This window comes from Heptranchias perlo, unplaced genomic scaffold, assembly GCF_035084215.1.
Source record: "Heptranchias perlo isolate sHepPer1 unplaced genomic scaffold, sHepPer1.hap1 HAP1_SCAFFOLD_70, whole genome shotgun sequence".
In the NCBI taxonomy this organism is placed as follows: domain Eukaryota; kingdom Metazoa; phylum Chordata; class Chondrichthyes; order Hexanchiformes; family Hexanchidae; genus Heptranchias; species Heptranchias perlo.
The window spans coordinates 1,142,183-1,166,879 of record NW_027139729.1 but is presented as its reverse complement, the minus strand read 5'-3'; the positions used below and the strand labels follow the sequence as shown (position 1 = coordinate 1,166,879).

At 45.0% G+C, this 24,697-nt stretch overlaps 4 protein-coding genes across 9 annotated transcripts in view; 2 read left to right on the top strand and 2 right to left on the bottom strand.

The window, feature by feature from the left end:
- The window catches only part of LOC137318393 (zinc finger protein 3-like), a 626,361-nt gene that overhangs the window by 473,466 nt on the left and 128,198 nt on the right, over positions 1-24,697 (top strand). The window lies entirely within an intron of this gene.
- The window catches only part of LOC137318443 (zinc finger protein 229-like), a 54,870-nt gene that overhangs the window by 18,486 nt on the left and 11,687 nt on the right, over positions 1-24,697 (bottom strand). The window lies entirely within an intron of this gene.
- On the top strand, positions 959-21,111 carry LOC137318354 (histone H1-like). The gene is made up of 2 exons (XM_067981240.1): positions 959-1,160; positions 20,513-21,111. Exons 1-2 carry the CDS (start codon positions 959-961, stop codon positions 21,109-21,111), a joined length of 801 nt encoding a protein of 266 aa, XP_067837341.1.
- Positions 24,261-24,656, bottom strand: LOC137318373 (histone H2A-like). Its single transcript, XM_067981261.1, has one exon. The coding sequence runs from the start codon at positions 24,648-24,650 to the stop codon at positions 24,261-24,263; it is 390 nt and encodes a 129-aa protein (XP_067837362.1). The 5' UTR covers positions 24,651-24,656.

The following is a 24,697-nucleotide window of genomic DNA, read 5'->3' as shown; positions in this document are numbered from 1 at the left end:
TTTTTATATTCTATCCCCCTAGCAATAAAAGCCAACATTCCGTTGGCTTTCTTGATCACCTGCTGCACCTGCATACCAACTTTTTGATTTTCTTGCACTAGGACCCCCAGATCCCTTTGTACTGCAGTACTTTCCAGTCTCTCGCCATTAAGAAAATAACTTGCTCTCTGATTTTTCCTGCCAAAGTGCATAACCTCACATTTTCCAATATTATATTGCATCTGCCAAATCTCCGCCCACTCACCCAGCCTATCTATATCCCCTTGCAGGTTTTTTATGTCCTCCTCACTCTCTACTTTCCCTCCCATCTTTGTATCATCTGCAAATTTTGATATGTTGCACTCGGTCCCCTCCTCCAAATCGTTAATATAGATTGTAAAGAGTTGGGGTCCCAGCACCGACCCCTGTGGAACACCACTGGTTACTGGTTGCCAGTCCGAAAATGAACCATTTATCCCAACTCTCTGCTTCCTGTTCGATAACCAATCCTCCACCCATGCCAGAATATTACCCCCAATCCCGTGATTTTTTATCTTAAGTAATAATCTTTTATGTGACACCTTGTCGAATGCCTTCTGGAAGTCTAAATACACTATGTCCACTGGTTCCCCTTTATCCACCCTATACGTTATATCCTCGAAGAACTCAAGCAAATTTGTCAGACATGACTTCCCCTTCATAAAGCCATACTGACTTTGTCCTATTAAATTATGCTTATCTAAATGTTCCGTTACTGTCTCCTTAGTCAATACAATTATATGAAAACTGCAAATGGAGCCGCTCATGATTGTTGGACCAGTCCTTTATGAGCACAGCTTTTAACTTTATTCCTGAGAGAGGTCTCATTAAGATAATGTGCTGGACTTTGAGATGTTTGTGATATATTCTCGTCATTATTTACATGGGAGACAAAGCTGCTGATGTAATATGTTTGTTCAGGTGACTGTAACTAATAGCAATGATCAGGGGTATAACCGTGTCAGTGGAGATTAATCCCCTGTATAAATTAAGCTCGTTGCAATGTATCAGCCCAGAGTGCCTTCTGGAGCTGCGGTTTTCAGATCAACAGAAGTCACCGCTTCTCACAGAAATGGAATATCCAGTATTGTTGCAGATCGAACGCATTTACTATCCTGTTCTTGCAGCCATTGGAGTTCCAGGTAAGCCGTCATCTCATCTGTGAATATTGCAAATCGGTGTTAACTGTGCTGCTGTATTTGGCTAATTATTCTTTCTCCCATTATGTTTTGCGCAGTCACCTCTTCTCTTATATCAGTTGAATGATGGAAGGTTTAAAGTCTCTGCTCTTTCAGTCTTGCAGGAGCTGCATTATATCTGTAATGAACATTGTATATCCAACCCTTGCACTTTTACTGGATTGTTCTCTGTACTGAATATATTGTTGAATAATGGTATGTCATTAAATTCAAAACGCTTGGTCTTGTAGGAGCTGCATTATATCTATTATAGGAACATAGGAACAGGAGTAGGCCATTCAGTCCCTCGTGCCTGCTCCGCCATTCGCTCAGATCATGGCTGATCTATGATCTAGCTCCATATACCTGCCTTTGGCCCATATCCCTTAATACCTTTGGTTGCCAAAAAGCTATCTATTTCACATTTAAATTTAGCAATTGAGCTAGTATCAATTGCCGTTTGCGGAAGAGAGTTCTAAATCTCTACCACCCTTTGTGTGTCGCAATGTTTTCTAATCTCGCTCCTGAAAGGTCTGGCTCTAATTTTTAGACTGTGCCCCCTACTCCGAGAAACCCCAACCAGCGGAAATAGTTTCTCTCTATCCACCCTATCCGTTCCCCATATTATCTTATAAACTTCGATCAGATCACCCCTTAACCTTCTAAACTCTAGAGAATACAACCCCAATTTGTGTAATCTCTCCTCGTAATTTAACCCTTGGAGTCCGGGTATCATTCCAGTAAACCTACGCTGCACTCCCTCCAAGGCCAATATGTCCTTCCGAAGGTGCGGTGCCCAGAATTGCTCACAGTACTCCAGGTGCGCTCTAACCAGGGTTCTGCATGATTTTATGATCTTTGCATATCCAACCCTGGCATTGTTACTGAATTATTCTGTGCACTGAATTTATTGTGGAGTAATGGTCGACGCTTCAAACGGTCGGACCTGTAGCAATTGCATTGTATCTATAGTGAACTTTGTTTATCCAACCCTGGCTTTGTTACTCGATTATTCTCTGCACTTGAATTATTGGAATCAGATGTCAGGGCTAAGAGCTGGTATCAGACCATCAGGAGCTGTTAACAGTTTCATGTTGTGGAACTAATCTGACCTGGAATTTTTTTCATCAATGTGTTTTCAGTGATTGATAATGAGACAGCTCACGGTCTCAGTGTTACAAGGAGGCAGCGCAATGTCCTCCCCCCACAATAACATGGTTCAGTTTAACTGGGATTTCAATGTATTTATTAGTTATCACTCTTATGAAATATTATTTCATTGTGTGTGTATCTGAAGAAGCTCCAGAGTTCTGGTTACTGAACTGAGTTTGCTGCTGATTCTTTCACATCTCATTCTCTGCTTCACTGTCGATGAATTCACTGTAAAATGCAATGTTTTGAGCTTATTTTGTATCAGTTTGCACTTTATCTGTTGGAATCATGAGCCCTTCTATTTATCTGTAGATTTTTTGCAGCAGCGGTGATGTTGGCGTTTTGTTAATTGAACAATGCCGCCATCTAACGCTGTACTTTGTAATTCAGGAGAAGGAATTTCAATTATTGTGAGGTGTGTCTGGAAGAGGCATTCGATTCTCTTTATTCCTTACATTGTAGATGAAGTGAACAGTGTAGGTGAACAGGTGGAGACTTGAATGATCTGTAGAAACATTAAACTGTTCACAGAGGCTTCACCATTGAACAAACTGACATTAAGAATAGGATCGTTGGAACACGGGGCTGGTGAAGAGAAAGCAGGCGCAGGATGTTAGGATTTACTCGGGTGTGAAAAGCGACATTGAGAAAGAGAGTAGAGAGAGTGCGGAGAGACAGAGAGGAACGATCGAGAACGCGACTGAGAAGGAAAACGAGAAGGGAGGTGGAGAAGGGACGGGAGAGAAAGAGACAGAGAAAGTCACACAAACAAAGAGAATGAGATGTGGAGAGAGGGGGAACGGCAGCGTTGAGAATAATTCATCGGAATGAACTGCTGAAACTTCCAGTATAATTATGAAGATGAAATGTGAATTGAAAGTGTTATCAGGATGTTGTCAGATTGTGAGAGTTTTATTGTACTCTCTCCGGGTGTGTTTATCGCTATCAGGTCCTCAGTCTGTTTATGTGAATGTTCCTTTTACTTGTTTACTGATTGAATATATAAACATAATTGAAATGTATTTAAATAATAAAATCAGTGATTTCTTGATCGCATTGATTTATTAGGATACTATACTCTGGAAGCTATATGTCAACTTAGTTCAATAAAGAACGAGGCTAACTTAAAGAATACATTCGAGTTTAATTGCAATTGAATGTGAAAAGTAAATTTATTGAAACATTATGTAACCAACGAGCTGTTCCCTGACACCAATAACCACGGACGTTAAAAGTTGAATTTGTAAATTGCTTTGTGTTACTGAGACCTGTAGACTTGATTTCCCCTAACATTCTGTTGCAGTCTCTCCCTGTGAATCCCCGCCTCTCCTCCCACTCTCATCTAATCTGTTGCTTCTGTTTATCCTCTTTCCCAAACCAACTGCTCCTGACTCCCCTCCCCTCCGACGTGTCAATTTTCTTTGTCTCCCTCCCAATTTCAATCACTGGCTCCGCCTCCAGCTGCCTTTTCCATGCGTATTCGAAGTTTCAAACTCACCGACTCGGATCTCGGTCTTTCCCGTTTTGAGCTGGCCCCTGTCAGCTCTCTCAACCCAGAGCAACAAATCAGCAGCACCTCCCCCTGTCCCCTTACCTTCCCGACCCTCGCTCACTTTCCCGTCCATCAGGAGCCCAAATCTGGATTTCACCCGTTGGATTCCCACTCAGTAAAACACCTCCCACTTTCCCACCGGCACTGCCCCCTCACTCGGCTCCTCCAGTGGATCCGATGCTCACTTTGTTAACTTTCTGTATCAATTTCCCAATTCCTTATTGATCATTGTATTTAAAAACATTTCTCTGTCCGAAAGCGCTGCCCAGGTCAGTAAATCAGTTCCCACCGTTTGATGCAGCAACAAAGCTGGAAATTTCACCCTGATCCTCTCAAACTGCTGCTTTGTCTCCAGGTCTGAACAGTAATTTCTCTGCTTCTGTTTCTCTCTCTTACAGTTAACTTGGTGGCGATTGTGATCCTGTCCCGAGGGAAGTGCGGACTCTCCAAATGTATCACTCGCTACCTGGTGGGAATGGCGGCGGCCGATCTCCTGGTCGTTATCACTGATGTCATAATGTGGCGCATTGCTGATATTTATTTCCCAGTTTCATTCTTGACCATTACCCCCGTGTGTCGTTTCATTTTCTTCCTGATTCTAACAGCCACGGCGGCCTCTGTCTGGTTCACAGTGGTTTTCACCTTTGATCGATTTGTGGCCATTTGTTGTCAGAAGCTGAAAACAAAATATTGCACCGAGAAAACAGCGGCTGTTGTTATCGGGGTGGTGAGTGCGCTGAGCTGTTTACTAAGCATTCCCTGGTACTTTGCAGTAGACCCGGAATATATAATGGACAATGTACCCCGGGGTTGTGTCTTCAAACCTACATTTTTCACTTCACCCACATTTGCTGCGTTTGACTTGTTTCATCTTGCATTAATGCCTTGTCTCCCATTCATTCTGATTTTACTGTTCAATGTTCTCACCGCCAGGCACGTTTTAGCGGCCAATAGAGTCCGCAGGGGACTCCGGGGCCGCAGCAATGGAGAGAATCACAATGATCCAGAGATGGAGAACCGAAGGAAATCCATTATTTTACTCTTCTGTATATCAGGCAGTTTTATATTGTTATGGAGCGCAGAAGTTTTTTATTTTATCTCTCTGCGTATAACAGACGCCCAGTTCTATACGGTCAGTGACATTGAGTCAGCCGGATTCATGCTTCAACTTCTCAGTTCCTGCACCAACACGTGTATTTATGCTGTGACCCAGACTAAATTCAGAGAGGAGCTGAAGAACGGGGTGAAATACCCACTGAATCTAATTGTTACATTAGTTAAATCATAGAAACGTCTGAAGTCTTTCCATCCGAAATTAAATAAAAAGTTAATTAGAGTCAATTAGAGTTTCACGTTTGGCGGTGGCCTAAGACGGGCGGTAGCGGATCGGGCGCCCGTTATTCACCGCGCTTGATTTTACTATCTATTGACATCAATGAGTTCACTAAAGTAACTGATATCAATCGAATACTTGAAATAAATTTGGAAAAAAGCAGACAGGAATTATATTTTACCCGACAAGATGTGATTCTAACATGAAATTATTTGCTGTTATTAGTCTGGAAATAATATGATTTCAATATTAAATGTTTAATCCTGAAATGAATAAAATCAAATCCTCCTTTTCGATTGATGATTATTTCCCATCATACAGCCTGCCCGGTGGGATGGACTGAGGGTGAGCTGTCAGGGTCAGACAGCGTCCTGTTCATTGGGACATTTGTTTTGACCAGAACAGAATAATAATGGACCAACACCCGGACCGTTACTAACTGGTAAAATATTAATGTAATTTCAAACTCCAGTGGGGAGTTCCGGAGATCGTTTCCTCTCTGAGCTGCTGGGCAGCAATGTTTACTCACTGCAGGGAGTTTAATGGGACATGAGGCTGGGCCTGGTTACACAGATCAATAAGGAAACCTCCTGATACATTTCTGAGACGATCAGGGGCCGGGAGATTTCTCACGGCCTCAGCAGGCCAAGGGAAAGCTCTCCGGCTCATCCTTACTCCAAAAAATATAAGTTAAAAATAAACTTCTCAGTGTTCTGGATCACTCAATGCCCATCGATAGGGCGGCTCCTCCTCCCATTCGTCACCAAATTTAAATACTGTCCCAGATACGTCATAATACTCTGATTTACATATTACACGTGGTCTGACCCGGAAACAGGTGGGTGTTGCTCCGGCCGCTCTTCTCAGGACCCGACCCACGATGACGGAGGCAGGAACTCCAACGTTAAAGGGGCGGTAAGTGACCTGACACCATTTACTCGCCTCTACCACCCCATTTCCGCCAGGCGGGGATAGTTAAAATCGGCCACACTTTTCCTGACCTCCGCCCTAATATCAATCTTCGAAGCCCACAAGTTGGTCCATTGTCTCAAACTGCACCGGTTCACAACACGTGGAGGGAAATTTTCACCATCGCTGGGGGCTGAACTGGTCGAGCGGATCACCCGCCCCTTATAGAACCGGCCCGATTTTAATTTCTGCTCCGTCAGTTTACCGCCCAAGCAGTGAAGGTGAAATTACCTCCTACGCCTCTGACCCCAAGGTTCGACAGGTGTGTGAAAGACATCAGACAGTGTTCGCCAAACACTAACATGAATGTGGGCGAAAATATCGGTGTATTCAGGTAAAAGGTGATAACCCCCCTCCACGGAGACTGCTCTCGGACCTGACGGTATCCACCCCATCGTATTAAAGGAAACAGTTGGGGAAATTAGAGATGCATTAGTTATAATTTCCCAAAGCTCTCTGGACTCAGGAATTGTGCCTTTGGATATAAATGTTGAAAATGTCACTCCGTTATTTAAAAAAGGAGGGAGGGAGAAACCAGGACAATACAGACCTGTCATTTTAACGTCGGTTGTGGGGAACTTACTGAAATCTATCATGAGACACAAATTGAGCTGGTCAAAGAGAGTCAACTTGGATTTGTGAAGGGTAGGTCATGTCTGACTAATTTAGCTGGATTTGTTGAGGAAACCAACAAGGTGGACAGGGGAGTGTCTATGGATGTTGTCTATGTGGACTTCCAGAAGGCATTTGATAAGGTTCAGCACAAGAGATTAATAGAATAAATAAAATGCACACAATTGAAAGTGACCTTGTGACATGGGTTGTAATTGATTGGGAGGTCGGAGAAGAGAGTAGGGATAAAGGGAAAGTTCTTTGATTGGTGGGATATGACAAGTGGTGTTCCCAGGGATCTGCACTGGGGCCTCAGCTTTTCACCATATTTATCAATAAATTGGATGAAGGAATAGAGAGTTGTAGATCCAAGTTTCCAGATGACACAAAGTTATGAGGCACAGTAAGTGGTGTAGATGGGAGCAGGAAGTTACAAAGGGACTGTTTAAGTGAATGGACAAACTGCGGCAGATGGAGTTCAATGTGAGGAAGAGTGAGATCATTCAATTTGGATGCAAAAAGGAAACATTGGAGTATTTTCTTAAAGTGAGAGATTGGGAACGGTGGAGGAGCAAAGGGATTTGGGTGTCCATGTACACAAATCACTAAAGGCGAGTGCACAGATACAAAAAGCAATCACAGATTAATGGCCTTTATCTCCAGGGCTGGAATACAAAGGGAAGGAAGTGATGCTTCAGTTCTACAGAGTCTTGGTCAGAGCCCCTCTGGAGTACTGATCCTCACCAAGGATATATTGGCCTTGGAGGGGGGACAGTGCAGATTCACCAGAATGATACTCGGGCTGGATAAACTTGGTTTCCATTCACTTGAGTTTAGAAGGTTGAGGGGTGATCTGATCCAGGGATTTAAAATTATAAAGGGGCTCGATAGGGTCGAAATAGAAACTATTTTCTCCAGTGGGGGAATCCAGAACAAGAGGACATAAACTTAAATTTAGAGCTAGGGCGTCTCGGATTGAAATTAGGAAGCTCTTTTTCACACAAGTGTAGTGGAAATCTGCTCAGGCTGATTGAAGTGGACCCTGTGATATAATACAATTTTCTGTCCTGTCAGACTTGGACATCTTGTAGATCCATCTTTTGAAAAGGTGAAGGAACTCAGGATTCCACACACTTCATCATAAGTCCTCAAACTAGAAAGAGTGCAGAAAAGATTTACGAGGATGCTACCGGGACTTGATGGTTTGACTTATAGGGAGAGGTTGGATAGACTGAGACTGTTTTCCCTGGAGAGTAGGAGGTTTAGGGGTGATCTTACAGAAGTCTATAAAATAATGAGGGGCATAGATAAGGTAGATAGTCAAAATCTATTCCCAAAGGTAGGGGAGTCTATAACGAGGGCGCATAGCTTTAAGGTGAGAGGGGAGAGATACAAAAGGGTCCAGAGGGGCAATTTTTTCACTCAAAGGGTGGTGAGTGTCTGGAACGAGCTGCCAGAGGCAGTAGTAGAGGCGGGTACAAATTTGTCTTTTAAAAAGCATTTGGACAGTTACATGGGTAAGATGGGTATAGAGGGATATGGACCAAGTGCAGGCATCTGGGACTAGCTTAGTGGTATAAACTGGGCGACATGGACATTTTGGGCCGAAGGGCCTGTTTCCATGTTGTAAACTTCTATGATTCTTATCATCAAGATATGAAGGACTAGAAACACTTTGTTTGAAAGAAAGCTGATTCATTTGACACTTGGACAGAATACTAAACTCCAGCCCAGTTAAAGGGATTATTAACATCAAAAACAACCCCCAACTGTCAGAATGAACATGGTTCAGTCCTGGATGTGATTAACAGCAGCAATAACAGCAGAATCCAACTCCTGGAATCAGATGTGATCCCGCTGGTGACTCAGCAGGTGGGATGATCGAGTGAATCTCTTCCCACACACAGAGCAGGTGAACGGCCTCTCCCCAGTGTGGACCCGTTGGTGTATCAGCAGATCACTTTTACTTTTAAAGCTTTTCTCACAGACAGAACATTTAAAAAGACACTTATCAGTGTGAACAATTTAATGTTCAATGAGGTGGGAAGATTGAGTGAATCCACTCCCACACACGGAGCAGGTGATCGGCGTCTCCCCAGTGTGAGTACGTTGGTGTGTCAGCAGATCACTTTTTCTTTTAAAGCTCTTCTCACAGACAGAACATTTAAAAAGTCTCTTATCAGTGTGAACAAGTTGATGTTCAATGAGGTGGGATGACTGAGTGAATCCCTTCCCACAAACGGAGCAGGTGAACGGCCTCTCCCCAGTGTGTCTGCGTCGATGAGTTTCCAGCCGGGATGAGTAACTGAATCCCCTCCCACAGTCCCCACATTTCCCCAGTTTCTCCATGTTGCGGGTGTCCTCATGTCTCTCCACGTTGGAGATCAGTGGAAGTCTCGTCTGCACAGAGAACACGTGTCTCGTTTCTCCCCACTGTGAATGGTGTGATGTTTTTTTTCAGGCTGTGTAACTGGTGAAAGCTCTTCCCACAGTCAGTGCACTGGAACACTCTCAATCGGGTGTGTGTGTCTCGCTGCTATTCCAAATTACAGTGATGTTTGAAATCTTTTCCCACAGATAGAACAGATCAACATTTGTCCGACATTTTAAGGCCGATAATCTTCAGGTGCTGGTGAATGGAGTCAGATCTTGACGTGATGTTTGGTTTGAGTTTCTCGTCTGCAAATCCGCCCCTTCTAATACCCTGTAAAAGGAGATAACAAAAGTCCTCACTGTGAATACAGGATAGAAATTCAGAACAGGCAATTCTAGTTTCAATAGAACATTCTTCCCGCTCATTCCCCCAAACTGTAAATCCCCGTCCCACACACTCACCCTCCTCCCTCTGCTGAAACCCAAACCCATCGCACCACCTCCAACATTTTTCCTTCTATTTAAGTTTTCTCTCTCTCCTGAAGATCCCGACTGTGACTGGGTTCAGTTCTACACTCAGTGGTTCCCCTCCCTCTCCTCCCCTGAAGGTGCTGACTCTGACTGGGTTCAGTTCTGCACTCACTGGTTCCCCTCCCTCTCCTCCCCTGAAGTTGCTGACTCTGGTTGGATTCAGTTCTACACTCACTGATTCCCCTCTCCTCTCCTGAATATGCTGACTCTGACTGTGTGCATATGCTCTGCCCCTCATTTCCACACAATGTCCCTCCCTATAGCTGCCTGTATGCCGTCCATCTGTGATATCTCCCAATTTTGGCGACAGACTCTCCCTGACCAGTCACCATTTCTCCTTCATTTAAAGATTTTCCTTGACCTATCACAATTTCTCCTTCATTTTCAGACACTCCCTGATCAAACACAATTTCTCCTACATTTATAGACGCTCCCTGACACTTCAGCATTTCTCCTTCATTTGCAAACTCTCCCTGACCCGTCAGCATGTCCCTTCATTAATAGACACTCTCTGAGCCATCACTTTTTGTCCTTCAGATATCGACACGACCTGACCTGTCAACAATTCTCCTGCATTTACAGACACTCCCGGACCAATCACCGTTCCTCCTTCATTTACAGACACCCCCTGACCAATCACCATTCCTCCTTCATTTACAGACACCCCCTGACCAATCACCATTTCTCCTTCAGTTACAGACACCCCCTGACCAATCACCATTCCTCCTTCATTTACAGACACCCCCTGACCAATCACCATTCCTGCTTCATTTACAGACACTCCCGGACCAATCACCATTCCTGCTTCATTTACAGACACTCCAGGACCAATCACCATTCCTCCTTCATTTACAGACACCCCCTGACCAGTCACCATTTCGCCTTCATTTACAGGCACTCCCGGACCAATCACCATTCCTTCTTCATTTACAGACACCCCCTGACCAATCACCATTCCTCCTTCATTTACAGACACCCCCTGACCAGTCACCATTTCTCCTTCATTTACAGACACCCCCTGACCACTCACCATTTCTCCTTCATTTACAGACACCCCCTGACCAGTCACCATTTCGCCTTCATTTACAGACGCTCCCGGACCAATCACCATTCCTCCTTCATTTACAGACTCTCCCTGACCAATCGCCATTCCTCCTTCATTTACAGACACCCCCTGACCAGTCACCATTTCTCCTTCATTTACAGACACCCCCTGACCAGTCACCATTTCGCCTTCATTTACAGACACTCCCGGACCAATCACCATTCCTCCTTCATTTACAGACTCTCCCTGACCAGTCACCATTTCGCCTTCATTTTCAGACATTCTCTGATCAAACACAATTTCTCCTACATTTATAGACGCTCTCTGACCCTTCAGCATTTCTCCTTCATTTACAAACTCTCCCTGACCCGTCAGCATTTCCCTTCATTAATAGACGCTCCCTGACCCATTACTGTTTCTCCTTCAGATATGGACACGACCTGACCTGTCAACAATTCTCCTTCATTTACAGACACTCCCGGACCAGTCAACATTCCTCCTCCATTTACAGACACCCCCTGACCAGTCACGATTTCTCCATCATTTACAGACTCTGCCTCCTGTCACCATTTCTCCCTCCTTTATGGACACTCCGTAACCCGTCACCATTTCGCCTTCATTTTTAGACACTCCCTGACCTGTCACCATGTCTTCTCCCATTTATAATATTCCCTTACCAGAAACCATTTCACCTTCATTCATGGACAATCCCTGACCTGTCACCATTTCTCTTTCATTTATAGATATTCCCTGACCCTTCACCGTTTTTCCTTCATGTATAGACACTCCCTTACCAGACACCATGTTTCCTTCATTTACAGACACTCACGAACCAAACAATTTTACCTGGCACTTTACATGATTGTGGGGTTTCTTCTGTATCTGTCAGTCTCTGATACTGTACAAACGTTTGGTGTTTATTCTGTATTTTTCAGTCTCTGGTACTGTGTATGAGTGTGGGGTTTATTCTGTGCCTGTCTGTCTCTGGTACTGTGTGTGAGTGTGGGGTTTATTCTGTGCCTGTCTGTCTCTGGTACTGTGTGTGAGTGTTGGATTCATTCTGTATCTGTCTGTCTCTGGTACTGTGTGTGAGTGTGGGGTTTATTCTGTATCTGTCAGTCTCTGGTACTGTGTGTGAGTGTAGGTTTTATTCTGTATCTGTCTGTCTCTGGTACTGTGTGTGAGTGCAGCTTTCATTCTGTATCTGTCTGTCTCTGGTACTGTGTGTGAGTGTGGGGTTTATTCTGTATTTATCAGTCTCTGGTACTGTATATGAGTGTGGGGTTTATTCTGTCTATGTCTGTCTCTGGTACTGTGTGTCAGTGTGGGATTTATTCTGCATCCATCTATCTCCGATACTGTCGATGTGTTTGTTGTTTATTTTGTATTTATCTGTCTCTGGTACAGTATATGAGGTTGGGCTTTATTCTGTATCTGTCAGTCTCTGGTACTGTGTGTGAGTATAAGATTCATTCTGTATAAGTCAGTCTCTGATACTGTACATGAGTGTGAGGTTTATTCTGTATCTGTCAGTCTCTGGAACTGTGTGTCAGTGTGGGGTTTATTCTGTAATTGTGTGTCTCTGATACTGTAGATGTGTTTGGGGTTTATTCTGTATCTGTCTGTCTCCGATACTGTAAATCCCAAATTCACACATTCCGTATCTGTCAGTCTCTGGTACTGTATATGAGTGTGGGGTATATTCTGTATCTGTCAGTCTCTGGTACTGTGTGTGAGTGTAGGTTTTATTCTGTATCTGTCTGTCTCTGGTACTGTGTGTGAGTGCAGCTTTCATTCTGTATCTGTCTGTCTCTGGTACTGTGTGTGAGTGTGGGGTTTATTCTGTCTATGTCTGTCTCTGGTACTGTGTGTCAGTGTGGGATTTATTCTGCATCCATCTATCTCCGATACTGTCGATGTGTTTGTTGTTTATTTTGTATTTATCTGTCTCTGGTACAGTATATGAGGTTGGGCTTTATTCTGTATCTGTCAGTCTCTGGTACTGTGTGTGAGTATAAGATTCATTCTGTATAAGTCAGTCTCTGATACTGTACATGAGTGTGAGGTTTATTCTGTATCTGTCAGTCTCTGGAACTGTGTGTCAGTGTGGGGTTTATTCTGTAATTGTGTGTCTCTGATACTGTAGATGTGTTTGGGGTTTATTCTGCATCTGTCTGTCTCCGATACTGTGAATCCCAAATTCACACATTCCGTATCTGTCAGTCTCTGGTACTGTATATGAGTGTGGGGTTTATTCTGTATCTGTCAGTCTCTGGTACTGTGTGTGAGTGTAGGTTTTATTCTGTATCTGTCTGTCTCTGGTACTGTGTGTGAGTGCAGCTTTCATTCTGTATCTGTCTGTCTCTGGTACTGTGTGTGAGTGTGGGGTTTATTCTGTATTTATCAGTCTCTGGTACTGTATATGAGTGTGGGGTTTATTCTGTCTATGTCTGTCTCTGGTACTGTGTGTCAGTGTGGGATTTATTCTGCATTGCATCCATCTATCTCCGATACTGTCGATGTGTTTGTTGTTTATTTTGCATTTATCTGTCTCTGGTACAGGTTGGGCTTTATTCTGTATCTGTCTGTCTCCAATACTGTGAATCCCAAATTCACACATTCCGTATCTGTCAGTCTCTGGTACTGTATATGAGTGTGGGGTTTATTCTGTATCTGTCAGTCTCTGGTGCTGCATATGAGTGGGGGGTATATACTGTATCTGTTTGTCTCTGGTGCTGCATATGAGTGTGGGGTTTATTCTCTATCTGTCAGTCTCTGGTGCTGCATATGAGTGGGGGGTATATACTGTATCTGTCAGTCTCTGGTGCTGTGTGTGAGTGTGGGGTTTATTCTCCATCTGTCAGTCTCTGGTGCTGCATATGAGTGTGGGGTTTATTCTGTATCTGTCAGTCTCTGGTACTGTGTGTGAGTGTGGGATTCATTCTGTGCCTATCAGTCTCTGGTGCTGTGTGTGAGTGTGGGGTTTATTCTGTTTCTGTCAGTCTCAGATACTGTACATGAGTGTGGGGTTTATTCTGCATCTGTCAGTCTCTGGTACTGTGTGAGTGTGGGATTCATTCTGTGCCTGTCAGTCTGTGGTACTGTACCTGTGTGGGGTTTATTCTGTGTCTGTCAGTCTCACTGTACATGAGTTTGGAGTTTTTCAGTATCTGTCTGTCTCTGATACTGGAAATGAGTGTGTTTTTTGTTCTGTGTCTCTCTGTCTCTGGTACTGTTTGAATGTGGGGTCTATTCAGTATATGTCTGTCTCTGGTACTGTGTATGAATTTGGGATTCATTCTGTATCTGTCTGTCTCTGTCAGTCTCTGGTGCTGTATGTGAATGTGGGGTTTATTCAGTATATGTCAGTCTCTGGTACCTTGTGTGAATTTGGGATTCATTCTGTATCTGTCAGTCTCTGGTACTGTATGTGAATTTGGGATTCATTCTGTATCTGTCTGTCTCTGGTACTGCAAATGAGTGTGGGGTTTATTCTTTATTTGTCTGTTTCTGGTACTGTATATGAATGAGGGTTATTCTGTATCTGTCAGTCTCTGGTACTGTGTGTGATTGTGGGATTCATTCTGTGCCTGTCAGTCTGTGGTACTGTACGTGTGTGGGGTTTATTCTGTATCGGTCTGTAACGGGTACTGTATGCGAATGTCAGGTTTATTCTGCTTCTGTCTGTCTCTGGTGCTGTATATAAGTGTGGGGTTTATTCTTTACCTGTCTGTATCTGGTACTGTACATGAGTATGGGGTTTATTCTGTATCTGTCTGTCTCTGGTACTGTATGTGAGTGTGGGATTCATTCTGTTTCTGTCTGTCTCTGGTGCTGCATGCAAATGTGGGGTTCATTCTGTATCTGTCAGTCTCTGATACTGTATATGAGTTTAGGATACATTCTGTATCTGTCAGTCTCAGCTAATTTATCTCAGTCTGGGTTTCATTCTATAATTCAGTCTATGAGACAATGTGCAAGTCTGGATTCATTCTGTATTCTTATTTCAGTTTATATTATTGTATATGAAACTATATCTTTAATACTTTAAAGGCTATGCAGTTTTTTATCAAGTGTTTAATTTGTAAATATTGATACACTTTTGGATTTTCTTTAATCAAACAATGTGTGTGAGTTTTGGAGTAGTATTACATCTTCATCTCTGAACTCTGTTGTGAATGATAATGTACCTTTCAATCTGTCCATGGTGAAATTATTTAACTGGTATATAATGTGTAGCTCAGTCTATAATAATGGAATTAATTCTGTATCTCAGTCTGACACTGTGAGATTTTTGGACTGGAATGTAATATATAGCTCAGCCTGCACTAATAGAATTGATAATGTATCTATCAGTCTGTTACTGTATGAGATTTTTGGACTGGTGTGTAACATGTGGCTCAGTACATGCTAATGGAATTGATGTTGTATCTTTGAGTCTGATAAGGTCTGACAGTGTTGGACTGCTATATAATGTTTGGCTCAGTCTGCACTAATGAAATTGATACATTATCTTTCAATCTGACACTAAGATTTTTGGACTGGCATGTTATGTGTAACTCAGTCTGCAGTGATTTGACTTAGTGATTCATTCTGATTCTGTCAGTCTGTGGTACTTTGTGTGAGTGTGGGATTCATTCTATATATGTCAGTCCCTTGTACTGTATCTGAATGAGGTTCATTCTGTTCCTGTCAGTCTCTGGCACCGTGTGTGAATTTGGGATTAATTCCATTACTGTCAGTGTCTGGTGCTGTATGTGAGTGAGACATTCATTCCATTTCCATCAATCTCTGATACTGTATATGAGTGATATATATATATACTGTATCTGTCAGTCTGTGCTACAGTGTGTGAGTGTGGGATTCGTTCTGTATCTGTCAGTCAGTGGTACATTGTGTGAGTGAGGGATTCATTCTGTATGTCAGTCTCTGGCACTGGATCTGAGTATGAGATTCATTCTTTATCTGTATCTAATTTGTATCTCAGTTTACAGCATGGCGTTCAAACCTGTATCTTTAATACATAAATGTATAACTAATTTTTCCCAGTGTTTAAGTGGTAGATAATTATATACTTTAAAATGTGATGCTGTAGGTTATAATCAGAGAATCACTGCACTTTTTGGCTACGATTAAATCTGCATCAATGTGAACACAATTGTGATTTAGTGTATCTTCCAAACTGATATGGTGACATTTTTGAACTTATATACAATGTGCAGCTCAGTCTGCATCAATGGAATACTGTATATTTCAGTCTGAATCTGTATTGGTCTTTTGTATTGGTGTTTAATATGCAGCTCAGTCTGCACTAATGGAATTGGTACTGTATCGTTCAATCTGACACTGAGATTTGTGGACTGGTCCCTAATTTGTAACTCAGCCTGCACTAATGTAGGTGACTGAGAGATTCATTTTGTATCTCTCAGTCCGTGATACTGTGTGGGATTCATTGTGTATCTTGTCAGTAGTGTGTTTGAGTTTGCGATTCATTCGATATATGCAGTCTCTGATGCTGTGTGAGTGTGGGATTCATACTTTATCTGCCAGTTTCTGGTACATTATGAGAGTGGGGGATTCATTCTCTGTCAACTGTGGTACCATACATGAGTGCGAGATTTATTCTGTATCTGTCTGTAATTATTTTCTCACATTACATTACGGTGTTCAATACTGTAGCTTTAATATCTTCATGTTTAAATAGTTTTTCTCATTTTATTGATAAATATGGATAAACTTTAGGATTTCGTGCTGGAGGTTTTTAATCAGATAATTTGTGTGCTTTTTGGACTACTATTAAATCAATTTTTTTTGTGTACTATTGTGAATGATAACATATATTACAAACTGATATAGTGATTTTTGAATTGGTGTATAATGTGTAGCTCAGTCTGTTCTATTGTAATCGATACTGTGTCTTTCAGTCTAATATTGAGAGAGATTTTTGGACTGGTATGTAATGTGTATCTCAGTGTGCACTAATAGAATTGATACTGTATCTTTACATCTCATACTATGAGTGTATTATAAACTGGTTTCTAATTTGTTTCTCAGGTTACACTGTCACAGCATTTCTCAGTCTGATACTCTACATGAGTTCTGGACATGTCTGCAGTTTGTACCTCATGATACATTAATCGAATGGGTACTGCATGTATTAAACTCACATTTTTGAGTTGTGGGGTGGTATTCAATTGGAATCTCAGGGTACATTATTGGGATTCATTCTGTGCCTTTCAATCGGGTGCCATGTGTGATTTCTATCTGGTATTTAATGTTGCCCTATTGTGAGATTGACACAGTGCCTTTCAATCTGAGAGTGTGATTTTGAATGGGATTTTTGTATTTCCCTGTCAGCGGGACTGAGTTTGGGAGAAATGGAACAGTATCGACTTCACCTGCTCTGTTGGATTGAAAATGTGTCTCTGGAATTTAAGATCAGTGTGGGACTGACTACTTCTGCTGTCTGAGACTGTGGAACTGATGACCTGTCTGTGTCTCTGTGCTCTGTGAGTGATAATGTACTTACTGTGTGTGAGAAGGAGCTGGCTGCACTGTTTCCAGTGCCTCGGGTGGAGGAAAGATCACATTTATTCTGGATCCTTCAAGGATTTGCCTGTAGAAAGAAAATTATCTCTTGTGACTCAGGAACAGGTGAGGTAGAAAATACAAAAGTGATCAGTTTGATATCTCTGTTAATGATCATTTTGAATATCCACAAATGAAAACCAGTGATAGAAACAGTGTCAATGTCTGACTCCACTGCAGCACTGCAGCACTCAGCTTCTGCACACCAGGTGTGTTGGACGATTTTAAAACAATTTAGTGACATCCAGACACAACCCAACCCCTGCACTGATCAGTGAATGGGACTACCCGATGGGGCAGGGACCTTTCTACAGGTCAGGTTTCTCAACTCCTCTCCCATGGGACTAACCGTTCACCCCAAACCAAACAACCGCTGTTGAAAATGTGTCCTTCACACTTCTCACTTGATGCCTGCAATAGATACTGTTTGTATAACTCCCCACATCCTGACTGTTCACTGTCCAGTAACAGGGTGAGACTGGAACTAAACATGGAACATTCACGACTGATTTGGGGAGAGAAAGCAGCAATGATTTTAAATATCAGGTTCTTCCCATTCTCTCTCCCTTACCCTGGACACACCCTGGACACACACAGCCCGAGAATGACCTCTCCTTTCCCCCGCTCACTCCATGTTCCGGGACCAGTTCCTGATCCACTCCGCCTCTTACAAACAGCCCCCGGACTCCCCCTGACCTTCCCCCGGACTCAATGCCGATCTCTGAGCCCATCTGCGGACACGGTCCCGAAGCGATGAGCTGCTGTAACGAGGCTGCTCTTTGCTCCCTTCCCCCGGGGGCCGTGATCTCTCCATTCCCGGCTGTTTTAAACCATCTTCTTCCGCTCACTGAGGGAATGGCGCCCACAGGCCGAGCTGGGGGAGGGGAGCGCGCATGCGCTCTTCTGCTCACCAACATCCAGCACTGGGGGCGGGGCTGCGTCGCGCATGCGCAGATATCTGGTTTAATTCCCAATACAAAAATCGATGGAAACTTTCCCCAATTGGAATTTTTCCGAGTCTGAGCAAAGGAAGTGGGTCTGGGGGAAAGGTCAGAGGGAATGGGGTCCACAGGCAGTGCAGGAACAGGCACCAGAATGGAAAACAGATGGGATTCCACCAGTGCCTAACGCTGGAATCCAGACTGACTTTACAATCTCTAACTATTAAACGAGATGTTTCCATCCCTGCTGTTTCTCTCGGTATCTTTTGATGGTAAAGAGTCTTTCAGAGATAAAGTGAGCGGCTGTGAAATGAGCCAATTTGTTCTGTTCATTCTTGGTCCCTTTACTGATAAAGAAACTTGTGACTCCGTAACGGGAGGCCGGATTCCTCGAACCAATCCTGGAGAAACATGGGAGGAAAGTGGGAGTCGGTGTATTTGCTGGGACCGTGTTGGATTAATATTTGACGGCAACAGTCCCAGATTATTTCAATCGGAGTGAAAATCTCGGTCACTGAGAGAAATGCAGAAGGGCCCTGAGCTGCAAAATTGCAGAGGGTACAACATGCAACAGAGGGTTAAATGTGTGACACTGTCCCTGAGAGTGGGATTAATAATGTGTCTGTCTCTGAAATAATATCAGTGAGAGATGAGACTGCATCTTCTGTCACTCCAGCTTGGAATGGCAATTGGAATGGAGAATTTTCCAATTTGTTACTGGGTGAAAACGGGACATTGCAGGTCAGTTTCTCTCTCTCTTTTGTACAACATATGAAGGTGGAATAGTCCTGCTGAGCGTGATACAGAGACACTGATGGGAAGCGTATGGCTGATACTCTGCCTGTCTGTATCTCTCTGGCGCTGTACACGAAGGTGGGATACTGTTTGCTGAGTGTGAAACGGACACACTGAGAGGAAGTGTGAGAATGATACTTTGTCTGTCTGCCTGTCTCTGTCTGTCTCTTTATCTGTCCGTCTGTATTTCTCTATCTCTAGTGCTGTACATGAGAGCGGGATAGTGTCATTGAGCATAATATGAACACCCTGTAGGAAGGTAAAGACTGATTCTGTGTCTGTGAACAGACCTCCGGTGCTGTTGGTGAGACAGTCACTGTCCCTTCTATTATATATGAGCCGGTCTGACGGTGCATTTATCAGTCTCCAGTCGAGTAAGGAAAGGTGGAGAGAAACAGCCTGTAACTGTCTGACACTGGACTGCCTATGAATGTTGAATTTATTCAGTAACTGGCCGTCTCTGGGTGTTTAGAATGGGACGGATGGGACACCAGTTACTATTGTCTGTCAGTCAGTTTTGGAGGAGGGAGAGAAAGACAGAGAGACTGGAGGAGCCCAGAGCGGATTATTTGTATTATCGCCTCAACCAAACATATTTCTGTGTGCAGACAATGTAATAATGTAAAACCAGATATGGATAATCACAACCACAGCTGTGATTGACTCCTGTCCCTGAAACTGGGGACCAGACATTGTGAGGAGCGCCGGCCTCAGAGTGTTTAACATTTACTGAGCTGGGAAACTACAACTAACCCCCGAGAATCTGCAGCACAGGCCGAGCGGGGAGGAAAGCCTGTCCCGGGAATTGTCAATCTGGCGAACAGTTTGTCCTGTGAATGTGAAGATGTGAACAGTGTGTCAGAGAGAGTGTGTTAAAGGGGCGGGTGGGTTAGATTAATGTCACTGTGTTTGTGTGGCCGGTCTCATCGCCAGATTTCCGAGTCCCTTTTGAGTAAAATTTTAAAAAATCCCTGTCAAAGGATCGCCCTCCTCCCCTGCCGAGTTCCGAAGTGGAAATTTAAGGTAAAGTTTCAGATCAATTCAAGATTTCAGCCGAAAAACGGAGATCATGTCAGCGATCGGGTGAGAGAGCGCGATCAGTGCAGCAATGAAACGGGTTTAAATCGAAACTGGTGCTTTTAATTCCGGTGAAAGTTTTTCGACAGCAAACATCCCGGTGTTAGAGATAGGAAGGGGCTAGTCTGGGACTCTGGAGTGCCCGATTTGAATTGGAATCGGGGAGTTTAAGAGGAGAGAGAAACACAGAGAGGCTGGAGGGGCCGGGAGCTGACAGCAGGATGTCTCCGCCCCGTCCGCTCTGTGCCTTTAAGTTGCTCTGTGCCGCCGCCTCTCGTTTCATTTCTGACCCAGCTCTGACTGTCAGAGAGATTTTCGACAGAGTCCCGGACATGACAGACACTGCAGCCGCCGAAACGGCACCTCCTGCCGCCGCCGCTCCACCCAAGGCTCCCAAGAAGAAGAAGGCGGTTCCCAGACCCAAGTCCACCGGTCCCCCGTTGGGAGAACAGATCCTCAAGATTGTGGGGGATTGCAAGGATCGCAAGGGGATATCCCTGGCCGCGATAAAGAAGGTTCTGGCTACCAAAGGCCTGGATGTGGAGAAGCACCGGTCCCAGATCAAATTAAGTATCAAGAGAAATGTGGAAAAAGGCTCCCTGGTGCAGATCAAGGGCACGGGCGCCTCGGGCTCCTTCAGAGTCGCTAAGAAGGAAACCCAGGCAAAAGTGGTCAAGAAGGTGAAGAAACAAGTGACCAAGAAATCTCCCGGAAAGAAACCAGCGGCCAAAAAAACAGCGGTCAAGAAATCAGCCGCCAAGAAACCAGCGGCGAAGAAATCGACCACGAAAAAGGCGGCGAAATCACCAATTAAGAAGAAAGCGGCGGCTAAGAAGCCCAAGACCCCCAAGACAGTGAAGGCGAAGGCAAAGAAGGTGGAAAAACCGAGGGCCAAGCCCAAGCCGAAGTCAGCAAAGCCTAAGAAAGCAGCGGGCAAAAAGAAATAAAAAATCAAGTGCAACTTGTGACCATCTGAACCCAACGGCTCTTCTCAGAGCCACCCACGTCTCTCAGAAAAGAGCTGATCCCGGAATCGGATGATTCCTGTCCCGGGGCCGGGCTCAGATTTCAGACAGAAATCATTTCAAATAAACCCAGGGTCCTGGTGACTCGCTGACATTCGCTGTTCCCGCCCCACCCCCACTGTCTGAAATAAAATAGAGAGAAAGGGATGTCCGGGCCGGGCCTCACTGGAACTGGCGTGTGTTCGGCTCCAGTCCCAGTTCATTTTTTCTCACAGATTCAGGGCGAGAGTCCGTGACAGGGTAAAACTGGCGGAGATCCGCCGCTATCACAATTCAAACCCCAACACATGAGATTCTCCAAATCAGCTGGAATAAAGTGTTTGTAAACTGCTGAACCCGTCTGGGAGGGGATGTGTGGGGAGATCGAATCGGGTCTGGGACTGAAATGGAAGGAGGCGGGTTGACTTGTTATAGAAGGGATTGTATTTAGGCAGGAATATTACTGACTTAATTGTAACGGGGCTTATTTAAAAGCTCCCGGTTTCTGGAAATCCTTGAATATGAAGCCCGAGTCTGTCAGGGTTTGTGCGGAGCGCTGTGTTTCGGTTCAATTATCGATAAACGGTTTGAAATTGGCGGGCGGAGAAAGCTGGAGGTGGAGCTGGAAGATCAGAGGCCGCTCTCCGCTCTATCCGTCACTCTGACTGTCTCCTCCCCTCCCTGTTTAATATCTCACTCTGTCTCCTCCCCTCCCTGTCTCACCCTCTTTCTTTCTCAGTCCGGTCGGTGCAGGCTGCATAAAAACGGAACGAGCATAAGTTCGTTATTCATTCAGCAGTGATTTTAGTGAAGAATCATCATGTCTGGCAGAGGTAAAGGAGGCAAAGGACTGGGCAAAGGCGGAGCCAAGCGGCACCGGAAAGTGCTTCGTGATAACATCCAGGGGATCACCAAACCAGCCATCCGCCGCCTGGCTCGCCGTGGCGGTGTCAAGCGGATCTCGGGTCTGATCTACGAGGAAACCCGCGGGGTGCTGAAGGTTTTCCTGGAGAATGTGATCAGGGACGCGGTCACCTACACTGAACACGCCAAGCGCAAGACGGTCACTGCCATGGATGTGGTGTACGCTCTGAAACGGCAGGGCCGCACTCTCTATGGATTCGGCGGCTGAACAACTCGACACTTTCAAACCGGACACAAAACAAAGGCTCTTCTAAGAGCCACCCACCGCCTCACAGAGAGAGCACTGACCTGGGAACGGGGAGAGGAGAGATCTCGGGATGGGGAATCAGTTTCTGATATTTAATTAGTATGGGGAGATTCCCCAACACTCGATACAGGGAGATCAGAAACAACGGCCGGGGTTCTCGGCCATCCCGAGAGAAGGAGCGGAATTCCCGGTTTCACGGTATAAATGAACAGGCGGTGATACAGAGTCTTTCCCCAGACATTACATTCTCCGCTCAGAGTAAAATCCCTCCTCACTCCCTCTCCCGCTGTGTCCTCTCTGCTCGCTCTTTATTTCCTACCCTCATTCAATTATCAGTTCGATGTGAAGTTTCTGTTTGAGGAGCGGTTCACCGGGCCGGAACTGGCGGGATTTTTGAAATTGAAGCTGGACTTTGTCCCGTTCCGGAAAGCAATGACCGGGGCTTTATTCCCGCCCGTTTACAGACAGATCAGAGAATGAACCTGAATGTGAAACAGCCTGAGATATGAGCTGAGGAGAAGGAAATAATGGAGATTATAAAGAGAGAGATTCTTAAATTGCTGGAGGGAAATGAGATTTTCTTGAAACTTATTTTACGCTCTGAAATTGGCGGGCTTTTTGAAATTGATGGTTAATTTCAGCTCAGCCAATTGGGGCCCAATACCTCCCGCCGTTTCAGTCTGACTGTCAGAGCTCGGTTCAAACCTGCCAATCACAGTCCCGGGACGGTCACTCCCTGATAGGGTGTTGGTCGTCAGCAAATCACAGGCCAGGGGCGGATCCCCTTAGACCCTTTATAAGGCGGCCCCAGAGCGCAGTCCGTATTAACAGTCTTTGTGTCTCAGGTTGTGTTGAGATCTGTTCAGAAAATGGCCAGGACCAAGCAGACGGCGCGGAAATCGACCGGCGGGAAAGCTCCTCGCAAACAGTTGGCGACCAAAGCGGCGAGGAAGAGCGCTCCAGCCACGGGCGGAGTGAAGAAGCCTCATCGCTACAGACCCGGCACTGTGGCTCTGAGGGAGATCCGCCGCTACCAGAAATCCACCGAGCTGCTGATCCGCAAACTGCCCTTCCAGCGCCTGGTGCGAGAGATCGCTCAGGACTTCAAGACAGACCTGCGCTTCCAGAGCTCGGCCGTCATGGCTCTGCAGGAGGCCAGCGAGGCTTACCTGGTGGGGCTGTTTGAGGACACCAACCTGTGCGCCATCCACGCCAAGCGAGTCACCATCATGCCCAAAGACATCCAGCTGGCCCGCCGCATCCGCGGGGAGCGCGCCTAAACCCGACCCGGCTTCAGCACCAAGTGCAACAAAGGCTCTTTTCAGAGCCACCAAATCGGCGATGGAAAGAGCTGTGATCTCCTGGGTTGAAATGGCAGGGCCGTGAGAAATTTGCTTAAATGGGAAATGTATAAAGGGGGGCAGCTGATTTCAGACGGACATGGACAGAATAAATACCTCACTCACATCCAAACACAAATTTCACTCACATTCTTAATTCAGCAATCGCTGATACAATAAACAGCACATTCAGCATGTGTTGTATACATCTGGGTAAAATAACAAACCGAGGCAGACTTGTCCGAGGATGGGACGGTAAATAATAACAAGCGTCCCTGGTATTTCTGCATCCCACCCACCCAGTTAACAATTCTGACGGTTCTGGTATTTTGTCTCATTCACCAGACAAACTGCAAATTTCAATCTATTGGAGGTTGGCGACATCTGCGGTCCGGAAGCGAGTACTGCAACAGACCGATATGGATCATTTGTGTTTAACAAGTTATTGTTAGTTTCTAGAATCGGAATCAAGTCCTTATCAAATTAATTCCTGATCCTACAGACAGTAACCAGCACTTTCATAAATACAGTGGGTGGCTCTGAAAAGAGCCTTTGGGTTATCAGATTAAGTCTTTGTCGCTTTATTTGCTCTTGGAGCTCACAGTGCTGGTTTTCTTCGGCAGCAGCACGGCCTGGATATTAGGCAGCACCCCACCCTGAGCGATGGTCACCCGTCCCAGCAGCTTGTTGAGCTCCTCGTCGTTGCGGATGGCCAGCTGCAGGTGTCTGGGGATGATGCGGGTCTTCTTGTTGTCCCGGGCCGCGTTGCCGGCCAGCTCGAGGATTTCAGCCGTCAGATACTCGAGCACAGCAGCCAGATAGACCGGGGCTCCGGCACCCACACGTTCAGCGTAGTTCCCCTTTCGCAGGAGCCTGTGAACACGGCCCACAGGGAACTGCAGTCCGGCCCGGGAGGAGCGAGACTTGGCCTTGGCCCGAGCTTTACCGCCGGTTTTTCCTCTTCCAGACATTTCCACAATCTCACAAACACTTTCACAAAGAATGAAGAATGATTTCC

Excerpts from the sequence above, each read along its gene's own strand:
- LOC137318373 (XM_067981261.1), bottom strand. The coding sequence starts at position 24,650 with ATGTCTGGAAGAGGAAAAACCGGCGGTAAAGCTCGGGCCAAGGCCAAG.
- LOC137318354 (XM_067981240.1), top strand. The coding sequence starts at position 959 with ATGATCAGGGGTATAACCGTGTCAGTGGAGATTAATCCCCTGTATAAA. Across the intron at positions 1,161-20,512 it reads TGCAGCCATTGGAGTTCCAG|CCGCCGAAACGGCACCTCCT; the intron begins GTAAGCCGTCAT and ends CAGACACTGCAG.